This window comes from Candoia aspera, chromosome 1, assembly GCF_035149785.1.
Source record: "Candoia aspera isolate rCanAsp1 chromosome 1, rCanAsp1.hap2, whole genome shotgun sequence".
NCBI classification, from domain to species: Eukaryota; Metazoa; Chordata; class Lepidosauria; order Squamata; family Boidae; genus Candoia; species Candoia aspera.
Genome location: NC_086153.1, coordinates 217,035,271 through 217,060,644, shown reverse-complemented (window position 1 = coordinate 217,060,644; position 25,374 = coordinate 217,035,271). Strand labels below are relative to the sequence as shown.

At 38.8% G+C, this 25,374-nt stretch overlaps 2 protein-coding genes across 9 annotated transcripts in view; both read right to left on the bottom strand.

The window, feature by feature from the left end:
• LOC134487154 (mucin-13-like) overlaps positions 1-25,374 on the bottom strand; it is a 193,621-nt gene that overhangs the window by 133,992 nt on the left and 34,255 nt on the right. The gene's annotated exons all lie outside the window — the stretch shown is intronic.
• SLC12A8 (solute carrier family 12 member 8) overlaps positions 1-25,374 on the bottom strand; it is an 83,526-nt gene that overhangs the window by 29,891 nt on the left and 28,261 nt on the right. For 7 of the 8 annotated variants that reach the window (XM_063288758.1, XM_063288760.1, XM_063288765.1 and 4 more), the window contains exon 6: positions 4,605-4,718. The exons of the other annotated variant lie outside the window; for it this stretch is intronic. In XM_063288758.1, coding sequence (XP_063144828.1) covers positions 4,605-4,718 — 114 coding nt within the window. The remainder of the gene's footprint in view (positions 1-4,604; positions 4,719-25,374) is intronic. 8 annotated transcript variants of the gene reach the window in all.

Genomic DNA, 25,374 nt, shown 5'->3' with positions numbered 1-25,374 from the left:
AAGGGGGGGTGACGCAACCCAAACTGAGGGGGCGCTGACCGGCGCGGGGTATTTAAACCCCGCACCGGCGCGCTCCCTTCACTCTCAGCTTTTTTCTGATCCAGCACTACGCTGAAATAAACCTGAACCTGATTCCCCTGAAACAGTGTCTGTGTTTTACTCAGCGGTAGGCAGCGCATGACACTTGGTGGGGAAAGAAAATACATGCAGGAGATTCAGGAACAACAGAAGAAAATATTTCTTAAGTAGCTCATGGTTCAGTTGCAGGATTTCAGTCAGCAGTTGAGGTAATGGAAGCTAATTTGGATGCTTTTAAAGCAGTATTGGAAAGTTTCATGGAAGTTCCTGGTATGACTATATTCTGAATCTTAAGCTGCCTGCATGCCTTAAATACTAATTGCAGAGAAGCAATAGTCAAATCTAGATTTGTGAGCTTCTCAAATGCCTCTGTGTGACACAGAATGCTGGACTAGATGGACCAATAGCCTGATTTAGCAAGCTTCTTCTTGTTTTCTTGTTAATCAAAGAGAAGCCAGATGGAAGCAAAAATAGCATGGATGAGAAGGGACTGCAAAACTCTTTATATTGGGTGGGATAACTCTGTTTCTGATGCTTGTCTGGGATTATGAAATAGGAGAGCCACAAGGCTTGGTGAGCGGCTTTTGTTGGTTAAGTGAGACTCAAGCTGAGAAGTTCAGGTAAGATACTTTTGGTCTATTGCTTCATTTTTAATTTCCACTAGTTCCTCAGCTTCAAATACAGAAGCATCCAGAGCCTAGACTCTTAGAGAATGTTTGGATTATAAGCAATCAAGAGTAATGCTTTCTGGGCAGAATCTGGGCAGAATCATATAACCTATACCCAGGATAGTATAAATTATTTGAACCCAAATAAAATGAGATAAGAAACATTAATTTTCCCATGCTACTAATACACAGCTATATTGAACAGTTGAGTCTAAGTACTGCATGTACTTGAAAAATAAAAAAGAAGTTGTTTTGTAGCTGCTAAATTAATGGCAGAATTAACAACCTGTATTTGAAAAGTGTTTTTGTCTCGCTACCAGTTTTACCACTACTAATGAATAATAAATTATTGGTACTTCTGAAATAAATTATATCTGCTAGCATCAACTGCTTTCCTACTTGACAAATGTTAGCAAGAATTAACACCCATTTAAGAACATAATTAATTTTTATTGCAGCACTTATAAATAATTTTCCTCTACACTTGCCCATCTGAATAGGGAGCAGCTGTGCTCCAGCACTGAATATGCCTGGTAGAAGTGAAAAAACAATTTAATAATATTTTTAATACTCCTATCTCTTCTAGAAATTTTTATTTTATATGCCACATCACAGTGAACCAGCAGGAAGTTGATTTAAAAAGAACTTCAAGGGTTCAACCTGTATACAAGAATGAATGAGAGACAGTTTAAAGCACATTAAGTTGAATACTGGTAGTCCTCATTTAGCAGCTGCCTAGGACATTGACTATTCGCAGTTACGACAGTGATGAAAAAGTAACTTTGCAACCAATCCTTGCATTTATGACCTTTGCAGGTCTGTAAAGCAAAGGAAAGCTAAAGTAAAATCATAAGCACAGTTGTGGTTACACTTAACAACCACTTTGCTTAGTTGATGGTCATTTGCAAGTTGATGGTCCCCATTGTGGTCACTAAATGAGGACTACTTGCACTATAATGGAATCTTACATATACCTGTATATGAGGGTCTCTCAGTGATTAGGAACTTTGCACAGAGGGAGCTGTTTACTAGACACAATTTGAACACCTTGAAGAGAGTATGGCAAAAGAATACATCTATCAATAACACCAAGAAAAGAGCATTCCTGTAACTGGTGCTAGTCCCTTGGAAAAGCACTTTCTTAGCTCTCATCTGATCGACACTGTGATGCTTGGGCAGACTTAACAGTTTTTATATTCTTCTTGTTTAGCCTCCAGACAGCATAGGTATGACCTGTGTTTGGCAAATCTGTTTTCTGCCACACTTAAAGAGACAATATGTGATTTTGCCCTGTTCTTGAAACAACAGCACAAAATTTGTGTGTGTACCCTTTCCTATCTGCAAGCTTAAAAGATGATAAATAATATTTTGAAAAACAACTTTTGATCAATAAATGAGGGTTGTGCAAAGCTTTCAAGCAGTGCTTCGCTTCAGAGGTTCATGGGAAGCACCCCTGCAAAGCTGTTTTATGAGGTAGCTCACCCTTCCCACCTCTACTTCTAAAAGCTAAGTGGCCACATAACCTCACTTTCAGATGCTCCAAGCCCCTCTTCCAGCCAAGAGAGGCTGTGCTTCTGGCTACTGGAACTGTTAGACAGGCCTCCGTGTGACAAGAAGCCCTGTGAGAAGGAGAATCACATCACCTCTTCACCTTGATGAGGAGAGTTAAGAGTATGTCATTCTGACAAAATCTGAGCTTGGAAATTTGGCAGTACTGCATTTCAGAATGTTCAGGATACAACAAAAGTGGTATACAAATACTAAAACCAAAGAAATAAATGTGAAGTGATAGGTGTCTGCCGGGGTAGGGAAGGGGGTCAAGTGAAGAAATGTGCATTGTGATGTCACAATGCTAACACTGTGATTTATGTACTTGCATTTTTAAACATCATGATACATGCTTAGTAAAAACTTCAGAAAAAAATAACAGAATAAAAAAGTAGGCAAAACACATCAAAATTATACAGGGCTTTATGTATCTATGGTAGATGAAGTTTTACACAACTGTTTCAGTAAAGGATGACCATGTTTCATTGCAATTGTCCACACATAATCTATGTCTGTAAACCACTTGTTCGTAAGTGACAAGAAATATGAGGTGTTCAGACTGAGTAATTGAGGTCATAAATTTATTTTTCCAATGCTGACACTTTTTTTTTTTGTCATTGTGGTTAGTAGTGGATGCCTATGTGTGAAGACCACTTCTAGTCTGGCAGTTAGTCTCCAGATCACTCATGATTCGTGCTGATATTGAAAAACAGGGAAAATGGAACAGAACCCCATGGGTACTAAAAACACATGAACCAGGGGGTTGAACAGAAATTTCACATTACCATTTTTCAGTGTGGTCCAGAATGGGAATTCATGCTTAGGAAGCTGGATATTCATGTCTCACAGTATTTGAATACAGAATATTTTCCCTGAGTAAATCTTTATGACAATCTTCTAAAGCGAGCTTGCCTTAATGATACTAGGCCTATATCTGAGGGATTCTGCATCATGCTGAGGCCTCCTCTGGATGTCCCATAAACAGCACAGCTTCTGCACCCATGCTTTAGAATTTTCTTCCAGTGTTTCCAGTCACACACTGGAAGTCTCCCCTGGCTACTGGATGTTCTGGAGAAGGCCACTGGAACAACATGAGGCAAAGGAATGGCACATTTACTTCATTCTATAGAAGTAGGGAGCTGTGCTGTTCCATGAAGCAACTATAAGGTGTGCTTTGTTTTAAGAAGTAACAAAGCAAGGCAACCCTCTAAAGGTTTGTGAGCCAATATAATACCTCTTGTAGAAAAGAGTGGGTGGGTTTAGGTATTGCACCAAGCCATAATTGTGGCTTGTTTGGTTTTAACCTAGCATATTTGGCAAACACAACCAAATGGGACTTGTTCAATAAATCAGAGTTAAGTAAACTATGGCTTAGTATACTATGTGAATAGTATACTAAGCAACTTGGCTGCTACCTTTCAAGACTGAGCGAGGAGAGTTATCACACTCTTGTCTTTCATGCATCAACTGATAAAAAAAGTTGGGAGGATTACATATCCCATCTCTTGTTAGTCTGGCTTCACTAGTTAGAGAAGTTACACAATCCCATTTCCTGGCAAGAGTGAGCCAGGCCTGATCTTTCCTGCAAGGATGGGGGATCAGTTAGAGACTTATAGCATCTAAGGCATTCTTGAATGCTCTGGAGGATTTTCCAGGCCTAATGCATTAGTATTCTATTGAGGCCCTAGTCTCATTGCAAAACAGCAAGATGAGAAGGAGCACTAATTCTGGTATTCCTGAGAGCCCTCTATGGTTATGGAAAGCCTGTAATGCCCCCTATTTGCTGATGAGTCTGGGCATTGAAACAAATGGCTACAGCGGAGGTGCCATAAATCTTGAAGAAAGTGCAACCAAATACCGATCAGAGTAGAAATCACACCTATTGCACTTTAACCTCCTATCTGCCCCACATTAGGTGGCATGTTATTACACAATCTACATAGGTTGTGGCTGGACTGTCTGGTTACAGTTTGTTGGAAGAGTTTATTATTCCAACCCAAGAAAGTAGAAAATATGATTGTGGGCTTAGCCAATTAATTATTTTCTCTTAGCTGCTAGGCCACCCCAGGAATGGTTGGATTGCTGTCGTCCAAAAGAAGGACAGAACATTCCAGCTTTCTCCAGAACATTCTGTTCCTGGAAGAGTAGGTTTTGTTCAAACACAGTTATTGTCCTCAGCATCTTTGAGAGTTTCCTAAATGCATTCTTTGCCCACTGTAAGATACTGAACACTAAACTAGATGGCCATATCCAGGTTCTTTCAAGATTTTGCAGCATAACCTCTAAAACTCCCATCAAATTCTATGGTACCTGTGGCAGCTGGGAAGAATACTCCAAATACAGTGAAGAAAGTCTCCCCTGAGCTGTAGTCTGGCAGTGTGTTGTTCAACATAAGCTCCTCTGAATAGCCAATGAAACCATATTCTGTGGGTATAAAAAAAGGGGGGGGGAGCACAAGGTTAGTATCACAGGCTTTTGTAATTTTGTAAATGCCCCTAAAAGTATATTCAAAAGAAAATTATTGTTATATACCAGTAGTTTGATAATTAACAGGACAACAGAAATGGATATTCTGTACTTGTAAGATTGAAAAAAAAGTGCTTAAGAGTCCATGAAAGATAACCTTTTCTGTCAATTATATAACACTCCAAAGAATTCACTTCTCTGTAACTGAACAATGATTTTACCACTGAGACTCCTGTTCGGTGAATTATTTAGAAATTTCAATTGTACATGCTATTTACTGTATATGCTTACTTTTCCATGTTCTCCTATTGTTAAATAACCTGGCTTAAATGTTAGTGTTTTAACTGTATAACAGAAGATATATAAAGTCTAGTTTTGTTCAGTACAGAAGAGATGCAGATTGCAGTCTTTATCTATACTCTCTTCCTTCCCACTGCCTGTTCTTGTTTTAGCCTTTACTCATCTCTGAAAATGGCCTATTTTCCACAAACTTCACTTGAAATCAACAGCATCACTCCTGACGTTCAAGGAACATTAGGCCTTACACTGCCTGAAATATGGGACACCAGGCTTCTGGAGCACAATGTTTTACAGTATGAAGAAAACTAATTGGCTGAACAAACACCTCCAGAGGTTATTCACAAATGGCTCCACATCGCCTTGAAAAATGGTACTTAGCTGAATGCCACAGAGATTGGCCATAATGTCCTGGGCCCTGTGCTGTTTAACCTTTTTGTAAGTGACTGGCATGAAGGGGCTGAGGGAATGTTTATCAAATCTGCAGATGTCCAGAAACTAGAAGGAATGGGACAAACTCTTCAGAAAAGAATGAGAAGATTCAACAAGATCCAGACAGGCTTGAACAGTGGGCTGAAACAAACAAGGTGAAATTTCATAGGGAGAAATGTGAAGTCCCACATTTGGGAGGTGGGGGGAAGGAAAGACACACATAAGGGATGGGGGCAGGGAGACACCAGGCTGGGCTGTGGTATGTGTGAAAAGAACATGGGTGTTCTAGTACAGGATTCCTCAAACTGGGTTTCTCAAGGACTGGAATGGGTTCCCCAGAATTATGGGGGCCAAAAAAACTTACTGCAGGAGACTAAGGGTGGGGAGAAAACCTGGACCTTGCAGAGAGGTTTTTCTCCTACCTTAGTCCCTTGTGAAGAGGGGATTTTTTTCCCACTTAGACCCTCATGTACAACGGAAAGAGCAAAGCTTGTCAGCTGATGTCCAAGAGACCCATCCCTCTTGATCAGGGGATCTGGGAATTTTTTTTTTTTTATGAACATCCCCTGCTCTAGTAGATGACACATTCAATATGACCTAACAGTGCAATGCAGCAGTTAAGCAGGCAAATGCAATTTTGGCATGTATTAACAGGGACATAAATTCCACATCACCAGAAATTATCATTACATTCAATTCTGCTTGGTCAGACCCACAGGAATATTGTGTCCAGTTCTGGGTACTGCAGTCTAAAAAAGGCACCAACAAACTGGAAAGAGTTCGGAGAAGGGATGCCAAGATGGGGGGACCAGAAGCCAAGTTGTTTGAGGAACAATTAAAGAAATAGGTATGTTTAGCTTTCATGGAAAAAAAATCTATTTGGTCACTAGGAGTTGAAAAGGACTTGATAGCACATAATCAATCAATCAATCAATCAATGATTAGCAGAAGAGATTGAAGGAATATATGCTAATAGTCTTCAGATATCTAAAGGGTTGTCATATAGAGGAGAGAGTGGATTTGTTTTCTGTTGCTCTGGAGGGCAGGAACAGAATCAACAAGTTGAAACTGCAGGAAAATAGAGTCAGGTTAGATATTAGGAGGAATTTCCTAAGGATAAGAGCTGTCAGCCAGAGGAACAGATTGCCTCATGAAAAGGTATGTTTACTGGAGAGCCTCAGACAGAGGCTGGATATTCATCTGCCCCAAATGCTTTAGCAGATTCTGCACTGGGCAGAGGGTTGGACCAGATGACCTCTAAGATCTTTTCCAACTCTTTGATTCTAGGAAACAGTTGCAAACAACCACACCAGAGATATTTAACATAACATTTTAAACTAAACATAGCAGAGGCAGTAAAATTATATATTTAGAAAAGGGAAGTGGAGATTCTGGAGTTCAGATATTGCCAAATTAGAATCTCCAATCTTCATCAGTGACCGCACTGACTAAAAAACTCTGGGAATACTAGTTTAGCCATGTTTGAAGGATTACAGGTTCTCCATTCCTGAATTAGAATATTGAAATGTTTATCTGGATGGAAATATTAAGTTGTATAGACCTTAGATGCAAGTCCAAGTCAGCAGCTTATAGGATCTGTGAAGCTTAACTGATTCACTGGGTCACAAGATCCTCCTGAGTTGGTAATTACAGTACTAATCTGTGGCCACTGGTGGCCCTATCAGTATAGAGAATAGCTAGCACATCACCTGTCTATCAACCTTCCCTGCACAGGTAGTGGATACGTGTAATCATCCAACATATTTGTGGAGAGTCACTGAAATAGACAGCCCTGCTATTAGAATTACAAGTCTGAGATCACCTGACCTCTAACAAACCTATAGTTCCAATAGAAGATAATATATGCACTGATGATGTTACCTAGTCTGGTAATGAAATGTCTGCAATCAAACAACCAAGCTCAGAGAACACCAAGGACTCCACAAAACTATAGTCATTTCTTCAGAAGGGTAGATTCTGCCATATTTATAGATTTTAAAAAGAAGTATTCTTTCGTCAACTAATTACGCCTCATCTTCTCTTGAAACTTCCTGAAGTTAGACAACCAAACTGCACCTTCTTAGGTGTTTCAAATACAATACAATATCACTCATTATTTGCTTGCCCTGTTTCCACTACAACTGTGCCCACATTTTCAAATCTTTGAGTCAATGTCCCCTCTAGTTATTGAATGGACATGTCCATACAATTTTCTTGGCAACAGTTTGGAAGGGTTTTGCCATTGCCTTTTTCTGGGATTTTTCACAGGTATCCCCTGAAAGTCTCCCATCCAAGAATTAGACAGCTGCTTAACTTACAAGCTCAAACAGGTCAGCCAGGTGCTGCCACCTGCTGAGACGTACAGTATGTATACTGAAGTTCTTATAAATAAATCCAAATTTGTTCACTGGAGCTCATTCCTAGGTAACAGGATACAGCAACTTTCTTGAACCTAAGAGCCTCCAGCAATTTAGATGACAATTCTCATTGTCATCCCCAACCACAAAAGACAGATATAATCAAAAACCTTTGGAGAACATCAGATTGAAAAAAAATGTGTTGTACAATAATGCAACTCTAATTACTTCTCTCGCCCTAGGAAAGTTCATCTAAGGGCCAAAATATGTGGGCGATGCCATCACTTTCCTATCCAAGTAAAGTTAACCTCAGTTGGCTGGGCCTGCTGACATCTGGTAGAGGTCAAGGGAATCACAGTGGTCACTTCTATCTCCATTGTTAGTCATTACAAAAGAGAAAAACAGTGTCTTTCCTAATGTCTTGAATCAATGATTACTGAGCCATGGAACCTGTGGCATGGTGGCTATTATTCATTCATGGAGTCTGAAGGGGCACACACAGTAAAACTTTATTTTTAGCTCCCTGGGCAAAATCTATTAGGGTTGTGCCTCCTCCCCTTAAAAAAGAACCAAGCAGAGGAATGCTGAACAACCAGATTTTGTCCCAAGGATGTCATCATATCCCAGATCAAGGGCATGGGGGGTGCCATTATAAAGAACTCAACAACCAGAAATAAACATCCATAGTCCCTACTAGCTTTCTTAAGTAAGCAGAGAAACTTCCTACTTGCTCTTTAAATCAAAATTACTGGAGGCATTTGTTTTTGCACATAGTTAAAAGCCTGTATAAGTGAGAAAAGAAAAATGTACTGCATATTTTAAAAATTTACAGATGTTTAGCACTTCGGAGTATAGGACAGACCTCCAATGTTTGGAAAAGTATGAGATTTTCGCCTACTAATTTGAGAACTTGGAAAATTATTCAAGAGGTGAAGTCCCTGCCAGTGAGCAATGGTTATGGGGGGTGAGCTATTATGTAACTGCAGCAAGGATATCTGCCATGCCAAGTTCTGTGAAAGCTGGACCTCATCACCAATTACTCAAGTTTTGGGTCAAATTCAAGATAAAGCCAATTCAAAAGTTAACATTTTGTAAACCTTGGCATTGAGGCTGTAGTGAAAAACCTAATAACACAACACTGAAAATAATCTGAAAGGATTATCACCACACCAAGATGTTCTTATGATTGGGGTGGGGTGTGGAGATGCTGAAACAAGAAAAGTGTTGTAAAAACAGAAGCTTAAATCAAAATTCCAGAGACTAAAGAAGAAATACCTTACTCAAGCTTTAAATGTTTTCAGATGCTAGGATGAGGGAATTTCAATTAAAGATGGCATGCAATATTCATCATAATGGATCTCTTTTGTGCCACTCAGTAGTATAATTTCAACTAAATGGCTCTTTACAAATCAGCTCTGTAATATGTAAGATAATGGTAAATAGAAGTTATACCTACGCAAGATGCCAATTTCCCCATAACTGCATATCCTTTTGAGGCTAGGCAAAGCGTTTTTTATTACTGTTATTGTTTTCAAATCTTTTGAGACCCTAATTTAATACTGCAATTTCTATACAATTGTAATTTTATGTGTGTGTGTGTGTGTGTTTTGTGTGTGTGTGTGTGTGTGAGAGAGAGAGAGAGAGAGAGAAACTGTCCTGGAGATTGGGTACAATACAAAAATAATTAGAAATAAGCACTCATGGGCTTATGCTCAGGAGACAAAGGGCACAGTTTCTACACAGCACACCTTAGAACCAACTTAAGTAACCCACAGTAAAAACACATGCATCATAATCTATTTAATTCTTGAACTTGAGATAAAATCTTGCTATTTTAATTGTTCTATTTCCATTTGGAATAAGGGCATTCTTACCACTAATTTCAGATAAAAATATTTGATGGCAAGGAAAGTTACTTTTAAGGGCTTTTCTGTCCAGACTGGATGCCCCATCACCAGAATTGGCCAGCACCCATTCTTTGATGGCGGCACACTTCACTCATCTCCCTCCCATTGCAAATATGATCTACATGCACATTTTCCTGCTTCAGTTTTAAAGTACTGTTTTCCTCTTACGTTGCCTTGGGCACTTCTATCCATTTTGGCTGTTGTACTTTACTTCCTTACAAACTAGCTCCAGCAGTTCACTGGCTACTTTGCAGAGGAAAGAATGCCCCGACTTCACTTTTTCCCAAGAAAGTCCTTTGCTGCCTTTGTTACAAAGCTATCTCTGGCACAGTGCTTGGGATGCTTGTTTTACATGCAGAACATCCATAGTCATAAAAATCCAGCAGCAACTTTTAAAAAAAATATTACTGTTTTTCTTTTCCTGACCTCATTATTTCCCCCTGAGCCATTTTTGTTTTAAAAAAATAAGTCCAGGGGAATACGATTTCTGCTTCATTTCAACCCAGAGACATTTTACATGTGAAGCAGGTGTTCCAACTGCTGTGCCACTGAAATAACATCGTAAGAAAGGGAGCAAAAGACCTTGAAGAAACACTCTGGAAATGCAAAAATGACAATTTTATTTTAAAGCTGGCTGTGCCTGCATATATGTGCATTTTGATACTTTATATATATTAATTTAATTTTGTATACAGGTAGTCCTCCTTTAATGACCATTTGTTTAGTGACAGTTCAGACTTATGACAGTGCTGAAAAAAACTACTTACAACCGGTGCTCACACTCACAACTGCCGCAGCATCTCCACAGTCACATGATCATGATTTGGGTGCTTGGCAACTGGTTCACATTTATGACCATCACAGCGGTGGTCACGTGATCACCATTTTTAACCTTCCTGGCCAGCTTCTGGCAAGCAAAATCAATGGAGAACCACATGATTCATTTAACAACCACATGGTTCACTAAACGACCATGGTGATTTGCTTAATGACTGTGACAGAAGAGGATGTAAAATTGGGTCAGATTCACTTAATGACCATTTTGCTTAGCAACCAAAATTCTGGGCTCAATTGTGGTGGTTAAGTGAGCACTACCTATACATATATATTTGATATTTGTGTGTATTTATGTGTGTCTATATGTGTGTGCAATAAAATTTGCAGAAGTCTACAGAAAGGAAAGTGATTGACTATTGCTTTTCCAGGAAAGCTATCTTGGAATTAGCCAGCTTAGAATTAACCTTTCATGAGGGGAGAACAGCACCAGATTAAAAATACAGGGATGATATACTCTGCAATACTCATCATCATCATTATGTATTTCTGTAATTACTTGCTGTACATTATTTCCTGTAATAAGGATATGATAAGAGGTATTAATACTCAGTATAGCATCATATTAAAATACGTTTATTTCATCAAAAAGGAAAAAAAGGATTATTCACAATGTGATTTAAAACAGTTGTGGTTAGCATGCACACTGCACAATCTTTTATTTATAAATAAGAAGCATCAGGATGTTAAGAAGTCTGGGAATGAATTCCCCTTAAATCTGCAATTCTGTGCCTTGTTATTATACTCCTACTTGTCATTTTTAAAAAATTGCCACTCCTTAATTAAAGCCACTGTCTCACTGCTGAACTTTCAGCAGAAGTTCCAAAGCTACACCTTAATGATCCTGGGCTCCTATTAAAGTGTAATAGGCAGAACAATCTTATGCATGTCAGAGGTAAGTCCTATTAAGCCTGCAAATTACACATTTTTCAAAAAGTATGCTGTACATAGCACAAATCATACATCATAAGTATTTTGGACAAGAAATACTAGAGCACATACTTATTTTAGCACTCATTATTCACTGAAACAAATTATTAGAAATGGTGAGGCTTCAAATCCAAAGCATATGCATTTGGAAATAAGCTCCATAATGAAGTATCATTACTTTAACACATCTTAATTCCAACTGAATGAATTTTTAAAATATCAGTCTGAAAATCTGTGTGCTATACACTCTTCATGGTTTGGGGCAAATCTCCAAAGAAAAGAGTGGGGCATAAAAGTATAAGAATAGTCTCACTGGATCAGTGACTTAGTCCCACTTTTTTTTTCCTGTTTTACAGTGGCCAACCAAATGTCTATGGGGTCCTTATAAGCAGAAAATGGGTATTACAATATGGCACATTAAATACAAAATAGACATTGACAAGAATGCAAGATTGCTAATGCTGTAAACAAATATTGCATTATAATTAATTTGTTATAAGAGGCAGAATTTTGAAAGAAAGAGCAAAGTGAAGACTTTACTTATTTTTCACTGCTGTATTCAACACAGTTCACTATTCAATTTAGTTAACTATTGATTCTGAATTCCACAAGACAAGCAGAGCAAACCCTTCGAAAAAGAGGAAGTATGCTGAGTTCTGGCTAAAAAGGGCTATAACAATCTAACCAGGCCCAGCCGTGAGAATGGCACTTCAGCTTCCTTATCTATGGATGAAAAAAAAATGTGCTCCCTCAGATGAATGACGTGTTTACCCAAAAGGAAATCTCCACCCTTCTGAAGTACTCTGTTTGTTCCTTCCAAGTTACTGTTTGCTGATTCTGACTGGATCTCCGAAGCCTTCCCATTTAAAGACAAGCTCCCCCAAAATTTCCTGGCGCTAGCTAGTTGCTCAGGTCCCATTAAGCTGCATTTCAGGGGAACGTACTTCACTGGGCATCTCAGCTGCTGTCGATGTCAGGGAAATGGGATAAAGTTTGCTTTGGAGGTCATCCTGCATTATTTAAACACAGAGAGGCAACTCCTGCAGAATTCTCCAGGAACATCTCAACTCCAGCTATGGCTTGCAAATACTTTTACCCCCACAGTTCAAAAGGAAAACAATCTCTGTATACAAACCCAGTAGAGTAAAAATGAAACGCAATAATGCTGCATCTATAAAATTAATTCAGTACAGGCAGTGCTGTGGATGTACCCCACTTGTTATGATTATTTCTTTCACAAGTACGAAAACTGGGCTGAGCACAGAGCTAAAGCATCTTAAGAATATCAGGCTGCAATCCTATATTCACTTTAAGTAGGCAAGTATAGAGTTGCAGTTATGGTTTTCATTAAAAGAAAGCAAAGTTAGCCCTTAGGAGGAGGATCATCACTTAGTGACAGAGCACGTGCTTACTTAGAAAAGTTCCCAAGCTAAATCCCGAGCATGTCTTCAGGCAAGCCAGGAAAGACGTCTGTCTAAGTTCTCAAGAGCTACTGCCAGTTGGTGGAGACTGGGGTCATGAGATGCACAAAACTATCACAGCATGAACCCAGTTACTGTTCAATGTATTGTCTTAAGTCATAAACCAGGCTTTACAAACCACAGTGGCTGGGTTCATACAACATGCTAAACCAAAACCAACCAAGTCACATTATAGTTTAGTATGCATGAATCCAACTTACATTTGGCAGGAGTAGAATCAATTGTACAAACTAAACAAGTAATTGTACATGTTATGTTACAAGTTACAGAATTCAACATTTCCACAGTTCTGAATTTGGTGTAAGCAAATTAAGAATTTTTCATTTATTTTAAATGGCTCATCCAACTAAATATTACATAAGATGTATAGCTGCTACCAAAAGCAACAAACCTTGCATTTCTCCTCTGTATCTCCTGCTTACTTTTTAATATATAAGAAGTCATTTCATTCAACAGTTTCCCAACCCTCAGTCCATTTCATTGGTAGCTACTCGTAAAAGGGAAGGAGAGATGAAAACACCATCAATACAGTGAAAGAGGCAATCTTCCCATTCTTGAGAAGACAACGGGAGGCTGTCTGAAGTCACCCAGCATCTAGAATATTCCATGCAAAACAATGTTCTCTCAACTATGAAGAGAGTTGGCTTTCATCAACTAAGAGATCAGTGTTGGATGAAGCTATGAAGATGTACAGATCCTGGGAGCTAGGTGTGGTTTGAAGGGACATCTGTTGTTGCTGTCCCTAATCTATGGCAATATCTGTGCATCAGGCAATCAGTTTCCAGTGTAATAAAGCTTTTGCAAAAGCTGAGGAGAGCTTGTTAGTAGATCTGATCATCACCCACACACTCTGGGCTGCTCCACCTTTCCTACATTGTCTGTAGACCCCCTGAAACCACCTCCACCTTCCTGCTGTTGCTGTGTACATACTACTAGAAACATGGGGGGGTAGTGCTTTGAGTAGTAGATATGGTTGGAGGCATGGAGTCAGCAACACACACACCTGAGCATGGTGGACAGGAATTAAGCAGCTAAATGTTTCCACATCACTACTAGATTCTGGGTTTGTGTTATGCTAGCTCTTTTACATTAGAGTACAGACACCCAGTCACAATTTTGTTGCACAGCCACATTGTATTTGCCAACTGATCTGCCATTCCCATGGCAGGAAGCATTAGCCCACCACAGCCTCTATCATACCCCAAAAGGAACTGAACCACCAGTCCAGTTGTGAAATAACATCTCATACCTCCATGTTTTTCCACATATTTCCTTGACTTAGTCAGGGGAAGCTATATAGGCTTTACTGAATTTGTAGTAAAATGCAGCTACTCGATGGATTTGAGAGTACCGCAGCTATTACACAGATTTTGTGTTTCTTTTGTGAACTTGGAAAAGGAAAAAAAAAAAGCAAAACAGGTCCAAATCTCATTGAAAAAAAAATGTGGTTTTTGCAGTATTGAATTTGGAGAAAGGAAAAACTGAAAAGTTGGATGGGGAAATGTAATAATTTTTTTAAAAGTGCAAAGAAGTAGAACCGGAAAGGAACAAAACTTTTGTAAATCTAATCACAGGGCAGTCCAGATGGAAAGTTTCATAAATACAGAAAGAGATAAAAGATTAATCAAAACAAATGAAAGAAGACTTAAATGTCAGCCATTTGATAATCATGATGTAGAAGGTCATGGCTTGAGAGCGATAAGGAACTTTAAGATATTGTTTGCCCAGCTGAGTTAATTGGACAACTCCCATCCTATGACCAAAGTCTTTTTTTTCCCTAATAGACTTGGCTATCTCAATCCACATTCTTTGAACCTCCCAAATTGTTCAGTAGGAGAGGACTTTGGGTCCCCACCTTTCCATCAAGTGAAGTCCCATTTCTACATGAAATGTGTTTAGTGACATATGTTGGCACAAACTTAATTCAGCATTTGCCACTAAACATATTTCTGAAGTATGGTTTACAAACTGAAGAATAGAAATTTAAAAATATTGCATTGACTCAGCAATGTAATACTTGGACATTTCTCCTAAATGAGGAGGTATGGCAAGCTACTATACATATATTTCACATCTATTTATGCAGTAATTATACAAGCCTTGTACTAAAGAATGATTCAGCGATGGAATTCATCTGTTGTACCCTAAGCTGAATTTCAGAATCAGTAACTCCTCTAGGCCATTCTAGGAACCTCCACATACTGCATGAGAGTCTACTGCCCTTCATTTACTTTCCATCATGTACAGTATTCTCATTCCAGAAAAGGAGAGTACTGTAGTGTCTCTCTTCTTTACCATCTCCTTGTGCAGATCCAGCAGGCCCTGGTTCATCCCTTTCTGCACCTATAGGGAAACGTTGTAGGGCACACAAGCTTTTACTCAACTCATCCTGACCCTTCAACATTCTCACATGTTCTGTTATTTCACAAACTTCTCTGTGAGCTCTGCTCCCTGCTTCTGGAAAAATTCTTTCAGGATGTTCCTTGGCATAGGGTAACATCACTTTGAAGAGTTCCCATCCCTTCAAAATAACTTCATAAGCATATTTTAACACAGAGCACTCCCTAGGCCGAAAGGCACAGCATTGTGGAATATGTTCAAGATTAACCACAGATCTGTGCCTGAGTGACCTAATAAACTATGATTGATCAAGAATCCTCTGAACTCCTCTACCTGGTTCCCAGGAAGATAGGGAAGTTACAGGTAAACTATTTGTTGATTTACTTAAAAGACTTGTATGGCTACCCATATTTGAACCACAAATCTGGACAGCTTACAACAATTATATAAAACCAAACATCATACAAAAAATGAAAGCAAGATACAATAAAAACAGAAACAAGCCAGTTGCTTCCAGAGACTTATTCTTCTACATGACCAGCTAACCATGGATTGATGAGACTTCAGAAAATGGATTTAGAAGACGTGGACAATATAATAACTAAGTCATGACCAGCAGAGAAGAAAGTTGTCCTTTTCTGCTCCAGTTTTAAAGTGTTTTCCAAATTTTTCCAGCACAAGCTATGCCAGCTTGTCAATCTGAAGTGCATCATGTCAAGGTAAGGGTAGGCATGGGAACCCACCCCACTCTACTGGGCACCTGATGTTGATGCAGGCAGGCAGATACCCCCCCTTTTCTGTTACTGGCCTCTTGATTTTTGGGACCATTTGCCTTTTGCCAGTGAGCATCTCAGGTCTCTCCAGCTGCACAAAATCTCATTCATTCTCTTACCAGCCCATTGGTTGCAAAAAAAGTAGAGACAGGAAGGGAAGCACATCTTCTCTTGTCCACTGTTTAACCTCTGGCCTTGGTCCAGGACTTCGCAGTACACATTGTTCTGGACCTCCCTCATTTTCCTCAAGTTTCTTCCCACCACAAGGACTTACCCTGGCCCCCTATTAGGTCCAGAGCCCAATTTAAGTTTTTGATACTAGTATTTAAGGACTGTGGTTAGCCATCCCCCACTACTTGTCCCAGCTTCTATCTTGGCATGACCCTTTTATGCAACACAATCAACCAGTGAGAGGCTTTTTTTCCATTCCCTGTTCACCTGTTGCTCCATTCTGTCTGTATATATTTCAGGATCTGTGTCCCTGATTATGGAAATTCCCTTTCCCCCACTATTCCAGTTCTTGGAGACACTTAAGAGGAATCTGAAAAACAGACAGATTGAGGGAAACAGTTGTGAGTGGAGATTGAGAACGGCAGCTAATAAGGTCAGATGGCAGGGCAGTTTTGTTCTAAGTCTTATTAGCCAGGTTAGACGACATGGGCATCAGGTTTACACTTTCAGGTTTTTATGGTTGTATAAATGTTATTTTTACTCTGACTGTAAATATATCTTGTTGTATATTGACTTCATGTAATGTTAACTATTGCTATTTTTTGTTAATTTTGATTGTGGTTGGACTGTGCCCCAGTGGGGGTCATGTTATGAATAAAATGTCTGTTTGTTGTTTGAGGTGCCCTACTAAACAGCCACTTTCCCTCCTTCCCCTCTCACAGGTGGAAGAGGCTGTAGCCTGCACACACACACACACACACACACACACACACACACACACCATTGGTTAGCCTGTAAAGGGAGTTTAGACATAAGTGGATGCTAACTGCAGTCTTGGCAAGCAAAGTGGTGGGGGAAATTAGGTGGTCTCTGTTGCGAGGTGACAGGAGAAGTGGGAAGAGATGAGGAGCAAGGGAAGAGGTGTGTGTGAGAAGATGGGTGGGGGAAACAGCTCCTTTGGTGCCAGTTTTCTGATCTATCAAAGCACTCTTAGCAGAAAACTCACTTCTCTTCCTTCTGTCCCTCCCACAGTTCCCTGCCATTCATGGCAACAGAAGCAAAGTGTCAGCCCTCCCAGGTAAACCAGACAGGAAACTCAACTAGATGAGCTAATTCTACTTTATTGTAAGGCCACGTTAACAGAATCTTGCAAGTCTGACTTACAAATCTCCTGCCATCCCTATTTACCGCCTGAGTAATTAGGGCGGGCCCTTCCTAAGTTTCTTCCTCTGACTGTTACTCTGTTGTGGGCTCCTCTCTCTTTTATCTGATCATTCTCTAGGCAGCATCTCTTCCCTGTCTTCCAAGGCCACCCTCACATTTCGTCAGACAAGGAGAAAGAAGGAAGTCTCTCCTGATAGACAGGAGGAGTACTGAGAGAAGTGCCAAGGAATGGCTTCTTTGGTTGTAGCCCTCCAATCCCATGGAGAACCAATAGGAGAAGACCTGCAGGCACCAAAGAAGGTTCCCATCCCCTTCTCTCCATCCCCACCCCTCTTCTTGGGCAGACAGCAACTTTGTTTCTATAAGCTAGTATATATTTCTGCTGGCTCCTGCCCTCACTGGATAATAGCACTCTAGAGCTGCCATGCAGAAAAGCACTATGACCATTTGTACAAGCTTTGGGAAATCATAGATAATTCAAAGGACTATTATACACTCAACTTATACAGTAGATGTTCATTTAGCAGGGCCAGTTTGATCCAGCAGTTCAGCTCTTGCTAATTACAATTTGCCTTGATTTCCAACTATGCAGCCCAAGAAACTTCACTGAAGCTGCAAATCCCATTTTTGCTTTAGATTACAACTAACAAGATCAAAAAGCAAAATGATAGACAAGGCTAATCAGTAGTAGTAATGAGAATGATATGTCAAATTTTAGCATTTTGGCCAGCCCAAGAGATGGTACAGTATGATGCTGGTAAATTACACTCATAAATTTTCCCCTTTCATCCCTGCTACCTCATAAATAGGTAATTAGTCATTTAAAAACAAATCCATTATCTTTCTTCGAAATATCTACTCCAGACATTCTGCAGGTTTTTCTAGGCCTGTCGTTGTAAGCCCCTAACAATGTTATCATTAAAAAAAGAAATAGTCTGCATCACAATTTGGACTCCAGACTTATTGGCAGGTAACCAGTTAATAAATTTCTTAGCCAGACTGTTGAATAGACTGGCCTATGGTCAAGAGTGATGTCACATCAATTCAATGCACTGTAATTGGAAAAATGTGGGTGGAAGTAAGCAGGGTGGTTTTTTAATAAATAAAAGATTGCATTAGCAGTCTGCTGATCTTTTCACCAATAGTGTCCACCTCGTACAGTAGCTGGGTGGAATTTCTGCTGCTGGTTGGGGTCAAGAATTTTGCAGCACCCATTTTTAGATGCATTTAAGCAAAAAGGCGGGCAAAACCTCAGGAAAGGGGGAGGTAACTGTCTTTCTCCCCAAATACATACTTGTACAAACAGAAATGCAATCTTTCTATGGCTTATCTTTCAAAACTGTGGCACACCCTTTATAGTCCAACTAAGCAAGAATATTTCAAAACAAAACAAAACAAAAAGTGTGCTAGGTTCCACCCAAGCTCTATAGACATCAGCTGAAGATCTCTGCAAGGAAAGAAATAGTAACACACACACAGACCTCCTGCCAAATAAATAAATAAATACTTAATTTTCTAGCACAAGTGTTTTCACTGTGCTACACTAGACATAAAGGCTGAAGTTCTATACACACACACCCCAAGGGAAAATCCCATTGAATTTGGTGGGGCTTACTTCTGGCTAGACATGTATGGAATCACATTGTAAGTGAATTCAATGGCATTCTTTGTACCTTTCAGGATGCAATTCAGGGCTAACCTTATTCAAGATGATGGATTACTTCTGCTGAATTTAAACCTAAGAAATAGTGGTGTGTGTTTTCTTTTTCCAGATAATGCACCTTATCTAATAAATAAAGGGAGAAATGTCGTGTCAGCAACAAGACTCATATGCAAAAATAATTCAGATGCAATAGTAAATATTAAAGGAGTTAAATATTCTGTAATTAGAATATAACAAAATAATATATTGATGAAACAGTGCACCTAAGAATTATAGAATGGGAACTAGATTATATTGGTATTTAAGGTATATTTCAAGATCCCTATGTTTTGTTCTTTCATACGATTCTTTTATTTGCATAAGGAGATATTATCCATACTTCATCCAATAATTTGTCTGTTTGTGTTCTATAACTTTGTATCCATGAAAAATTAATGCTTCAGATAAAGACACAAAATTTCCTGTATTAGAATTCTTTGTATTATATAGTTAGACATATATATATATATATATATATATATATATATAAGTGTGTGTGTGTGTGTATATATATATATGTACACATAGTCTTTGCTTTTCTTTGCTTTCATTATTTTTGCCATTTATTATTCTGTTGATGTTTTTACTGTATTAGCTGCCCAGAGTTTCTCTGTGAGGTGAGTAGCCATGTAAATCTAATACATAATAAAACATTTAATAAATAATAATGGGGGTATTCTGTTGCATTGTTATCATATTCTTAATATTATATTAATACAGTAACAGTTTAACAGATCTTAGTTTAGTAGATTTTGGATTCAATGGACAAAATCTGCTAAAAAGGAATGTGCTGCACTGGGACATTAGTGGCAGCAGTGGTGACAAAGGGAGGCAAAGGAAGGCATTGGGAAGATCAAGGAGGGACTAGGATGATGGGATACATTGTAGGGACTAGGATGATGGGATACATTGAGAGGAGAAGGAGAGGGGGGGCAACACATACAGCCTAGCCCTTTTCACTGTTGTTTAGGGTTCGACGGAATACATGAGACCTACTGAAAGCAGACCATAAAGAAAAAAAAAAACACTTTGTTTTCATAGATGCTGGCTTCTGAAGCACATGTAAAAACACTGCAATGAACCATTCTAAGAAGACACAATCATAGATGGTTCTTACAATAAAAGATGGTTCCAAAACAACAGATGGTTTGTGGGGTGCGCTCATGGTCTAGATCCTGGACAGAAAACCAGGTACCCTCTCTATTAGGAGAGTAAGGAGTTTCCAAGGCTTATGTCAAGCCCCACGAAGCTGGGCAAGATCAAAGTATTCAGACCCTGGAGAATCTAGAAGGCATGAAATTATTTACAGTTGTTGGTGGTTTGCAGGTCATTTTTCTAACTAATAAGAACATGAAGATAGGCAGACCTAAGTCAACTCTCATGGGTCTGAACTGTTAAGTTGTACTACTTCAGTAAAATTAACCAAAACAAAAATACAATTATGAAAGATAGTTGTGATCTAGGTTTTTTTTTAGAAAAGCTTGTAATAAGTTAAGAGTAAAAGGGCCTGCTGATTATTTCAAGTCAGTCTATACAAACATACAACATGCTCATTCCTTGGCTTCTATCCTTCTGATGGTTTCCAAGATTTCCTTCCATCTCCTAACGTAGAACACTCAATTGTACCAGCTCCCTTTGCTTTTCTTCTTCCTACCATTAGAACTTACCTTTTACCTGTTGATTCCTAGGACAGTGTTCATGCCCTTTCTGGGGCCACGAAAGAAAACTCCGGTTGAACCTGTCCCTTTCAGTCATAAGGACACGCAGTCAATCATTACCCAAAGTTCTGCAAACATCCTTCCAATCACTCAGTGACTGGATTCACATGTCACACTATGTCTGGTTTTTATCACAGTTAACTGTCTTTTGTGGGAGATGGGCGGTAATTAAATTTGAATAATAAAATAAATAATAAATAAATTACAATTGGCTGGCTTTATACAAAATAAATCATACATCATAGTTTCCAAATGACAATTCAGAATATTCAATATCCACCCAATGTACTAAGCCACAAGCAAACAACCACATTATGGCTTCACACAAAGCTAAACCAGACAGATACATTTAGACCTAGAAGGAGATGTTAATGTAGCTCCAGTGATGAGCTACTGAGTGCCACCAGATGGCTGAATTAACATGCAATCCACCAGTCCTTAAGCCAATAGGCAGCCCCAATTACCAATCTCTCTTCTGCCTGACGAGCAAGACAGTTTTAATGAGGACAAGATAAGGTGGATTCCCCGGGGTTTGTTTCCTCTCCACTGACACTAGCCGGTAGGGAATAAATCACCGATTGCTCTGTTTAGACTGGAGTAAGAGGTCAGTTTTAACTCAGGGCTAGACAGCTGACCTGGGGGAGGGTGTGAGATGCCTGGTGAACACAGGAGAGGCAATCCTGCTTTAACAGGCAGACCCCTGCCCACCCCTGTGAATACGCCACGGTAACATCATGAGGAGAACATGGCATATAAAATGGTTTCCAGGGATGAGAGGTGAACCTTAACGAAAAAGTCTCATGTTCTTTTAAAAATAAATATGAAATGGTTTGCTTAGAATGATCAGGTATAAAAAGCTATGGCAAGCTATGTAGAAGAGATATTGCATCTATTTGTGAAGAATGTTGCTCCTTTTATACATTAATTCCTTCTTCTAAATGGAAGAATTTGGACTTTTTTTTATATCCATTCATTTCTCACCAACTTATTATTTATCCCAAAGACTTAAAAATTCACTTTCTTTTACCGTGTATGGGCCTAGGTTTATAAGGATCCTGGCTCAAATTCACCGTTAACTGTTCCCCCCAGAAGCTTCTCTAGCTTTTATCTGTCTTCCTTTTCAAGTGTAACCTTCAAACAGCTTAACTGAAGCACTGTTAAAACAAATGTCCTAAATCTGTTTGCACTAATGCAATATTCTCCAGAAGTTCACTTAATCTGGGGAATGAGCTTGATTTTTGCTGCTGCTGGTGGCTATTATAAGATCAAAATCACTACTGAAAAAGCCCTGGAGCTTTCAAAATTTCCTTCCTCATCTCCACTCCTATATTCAGGGGAGAATCTAAATCTTCCATTTATTTTTAGGTATCATCCATCATCCCACTTCTAGTGGCTAGTTTTCCAAACCCAGACTATCTTACAGCTAAAAATATGAGGAAAGCTGCTAATGGGTGTGGCACAGAGTCTGCACCTAAACATAGCCACTCTAACAATCGTAATAGCTGACACAAAATAATCCTTTTACCCCCTATTGTAGGAAAAACAACAAAGTCTCTTATGTATACTTCACAACTACCAAATGCTCCAAGGATAAACTTTTGATGACTACAACCCCCTTCCTCAGATGTATCAGTCTGCCTTATGACATACTGAAAGTATGTATCATAAAGATATGTATTATGTATATAACTGCAAAATTTATATTTCAATTTTTGTCACCGCCCATCTCACACAAAGCTTCTGCAGGAGGATAATAAATAGTTGTCTCCTAACTGTTGATTGTCCGCTCACTCGGGATTATCATCAGGGATGGACTTGTGTTCTTATGCTCCTCCACTCCTGATCCTACTTAAAGGAGAAGTAAAAATGACCGAAAGGATAGATATTAACATTTAAAGCCTGGGAGACAAAGTCTTCCTCCTGGAAAATGTAATCCAACAAGATCTGGAAGATCGCCCAGTACGTCTCACACACGGTGTATGGAAAACTGTGCATATTCCCCTGAGACCTGCTCCTGATTCCTTTCCACATGATTCTGAGGAATGGGCATGCCATAGTGACAAGCTACAGAAGTCTGAGTCACACCAATTACTAAGCCACAACCCATGGTTTACAATCCACAACTATTGGGTTCACATATCTCGCTAAATCAAAACCAAACCAAACCCAATGGTGGCTTGGTTTTGAAATGGACTAAGAAACTACATGTTTAGATACTATGTGGAGAGGTGTATTTACTTTAATTTGTCCTACAAAGAGAACCAACTAGAATCCTCTAATTCTAGCACTCTAAAGCTACAAAGCTTTGAGACTGAAGAATTTTTATAGGGAGATAGGGAGACCCCATCTGAGAATAATCTTACAGTGAAAAATGTGTGTTTGACTTCAACTTCTAAAAATAAAATCAGCAAAGGGAAGGAAGTGACTGAATCTGGGATAATACTGATGTGTGTGTGTCTGTGTGTGTGTTTGGGGAAATGGGAGTGATACAGCTAGGAAACTCCACCCAAGCATAATCACGTAGTGAATTTCATTTGAGTTGTATAAGGAGGATGTGCACAAGTTTGTGTGCTTTTTTTCCTACAAAGATTAAAGAAAAAAGCCCTAGTACTACAACATGATTGTGTAAAATAAATAAAATACTATTATTTTACAGATATATTATAGCAGGTTAAAAAATTGATAATTAGGTTATACCTGAGGCACAAAGATAATGTATCTTTGTGCCTCAGATATAACCTAATTATCAATTACAGCCACAGATGGGTTTATCTTTCAAAAGAACATTGCAATGAATACTATTTATTAGTATTACCACACATGCCAAAATGTCTCAAGTTTTTTTCTTAAAACCAGCATTATTCATCAATTACAGATATATATAATATTCCTGACTACCACTGTATTCACAACAACTTCAAAGTTCTTGGAAGAGATTTTCATCCTAAAAAAATGACAGTAGAAAACTAATGCAAAGGATTAAAGCCAAGAATACCAGCACAGGGAAAGAGGACAAAATGGTACTGCATTATTGCAGTCATTCAAACTGTATATCACAAACTCCTCTCTTGCACTGGCTTCTGATATTTTTAACGTATCTTGGACATTTGTAGAAATGATCAACTCTCTTTTTAAAAAAATGTCTGTATATACATTTAGTGCCTTTGAAATTCATATGGCTTAGAGAGAGATTAATGTTACCCTTTCATAAATACGCATGTAACTTCAACTTCTTAAGAAAACTGCCACTTTTCAAACACTGATGAAGAGCATTTCTTTGAGGTACCTGAAAATTAGTACCTAGATACCACACAGAGGATATTTGTGGTAATGCACAACTTCCCAAATCATGGTGTAGGAGCAGTAGAGACAGAATACATGAATGGGAAGAAGGAAGAAAAGGTTCTATGAATTACAGAACAATCCCATTCTTTTAAAAGAAAAACAATCAGGTATTTGAAATATTAGACAAAAGGTCAACTAAACACTGCCTACATCCTGATCAAAGGCAAATTAAAACATGGAAGTCTTTGCAACTGCTTAAAAGAAAATAAAGGGGTAACAAAATGTATCTCTGTGGGGGAAGTATCACAGATGCTAGGGGGAACCACTACCAAGAAGACCCCATCTCATTTTCTCATTACTCTGGGAATGACTTAACCCAATCTTTTTTAGTTTATAAACTGTTTTAAAAATCATTCTCTCCTCCTCCTTGCAAGGCTATTTAGCCATGAAATTATGTGAAAAGCATCACAGGCATCTTCTTGCTTACAGTGACTTAACGCAATAGAAGTCTTTATCACAGAAACAGTCACTTTTTGTGGTACTGAATTGCCAGTTTTTCAAAAATGTAAATGTTGTTTTTTGTTCTACTGTATCACTTACTCATTCTAGACATTTCATTTCAGTTTACAGTGCCTATGGCATTTTTTGTTTCTAGTTTAAGGATGCTCCTCTGAATTATTTATTAAAACAGAAATGCCTTTACCTATCATGGCCAAATCAGTCTGAATTCACTGTAGCAGTAGTAGTTGCAATAGTAGAAGAAAACAGCTTTTTTCATTTTTCAGTTCTTCAGCCAAGGGAAACTGGGGCTCAGACTCCTTGGACCTGGAAGTCTTCTCTAAATTCCAAGTACATAATACCTATTGAACCAACTCAAGTTGGTTCTGAACCAACTCAAAGGAACTTGGTGCATCCTTCCTAAAATCTACCCTTATGGGCATCCTTCCTGTAATCTACCCTTTAGGGCTAAAACCTGGTACAGAATATAAGGATAATCAAGACCTGCTCAAGACATATTAAAAATCCTAACTATAATTTAAGAAACACAAGAAATAACCACATTTATTTAGCAAGAAGAGAATGGATCCTGTAGACATACACAGCAGTATTTTGATCTCAGCACTACTTTCACAAGTTCTGGGATGAAAATAGGTTGCAGAAATGTATTCTGAGTTTAAATTCTGTAAATTGAGCAATAAATGATCTTAAGGGATATCTAGTCA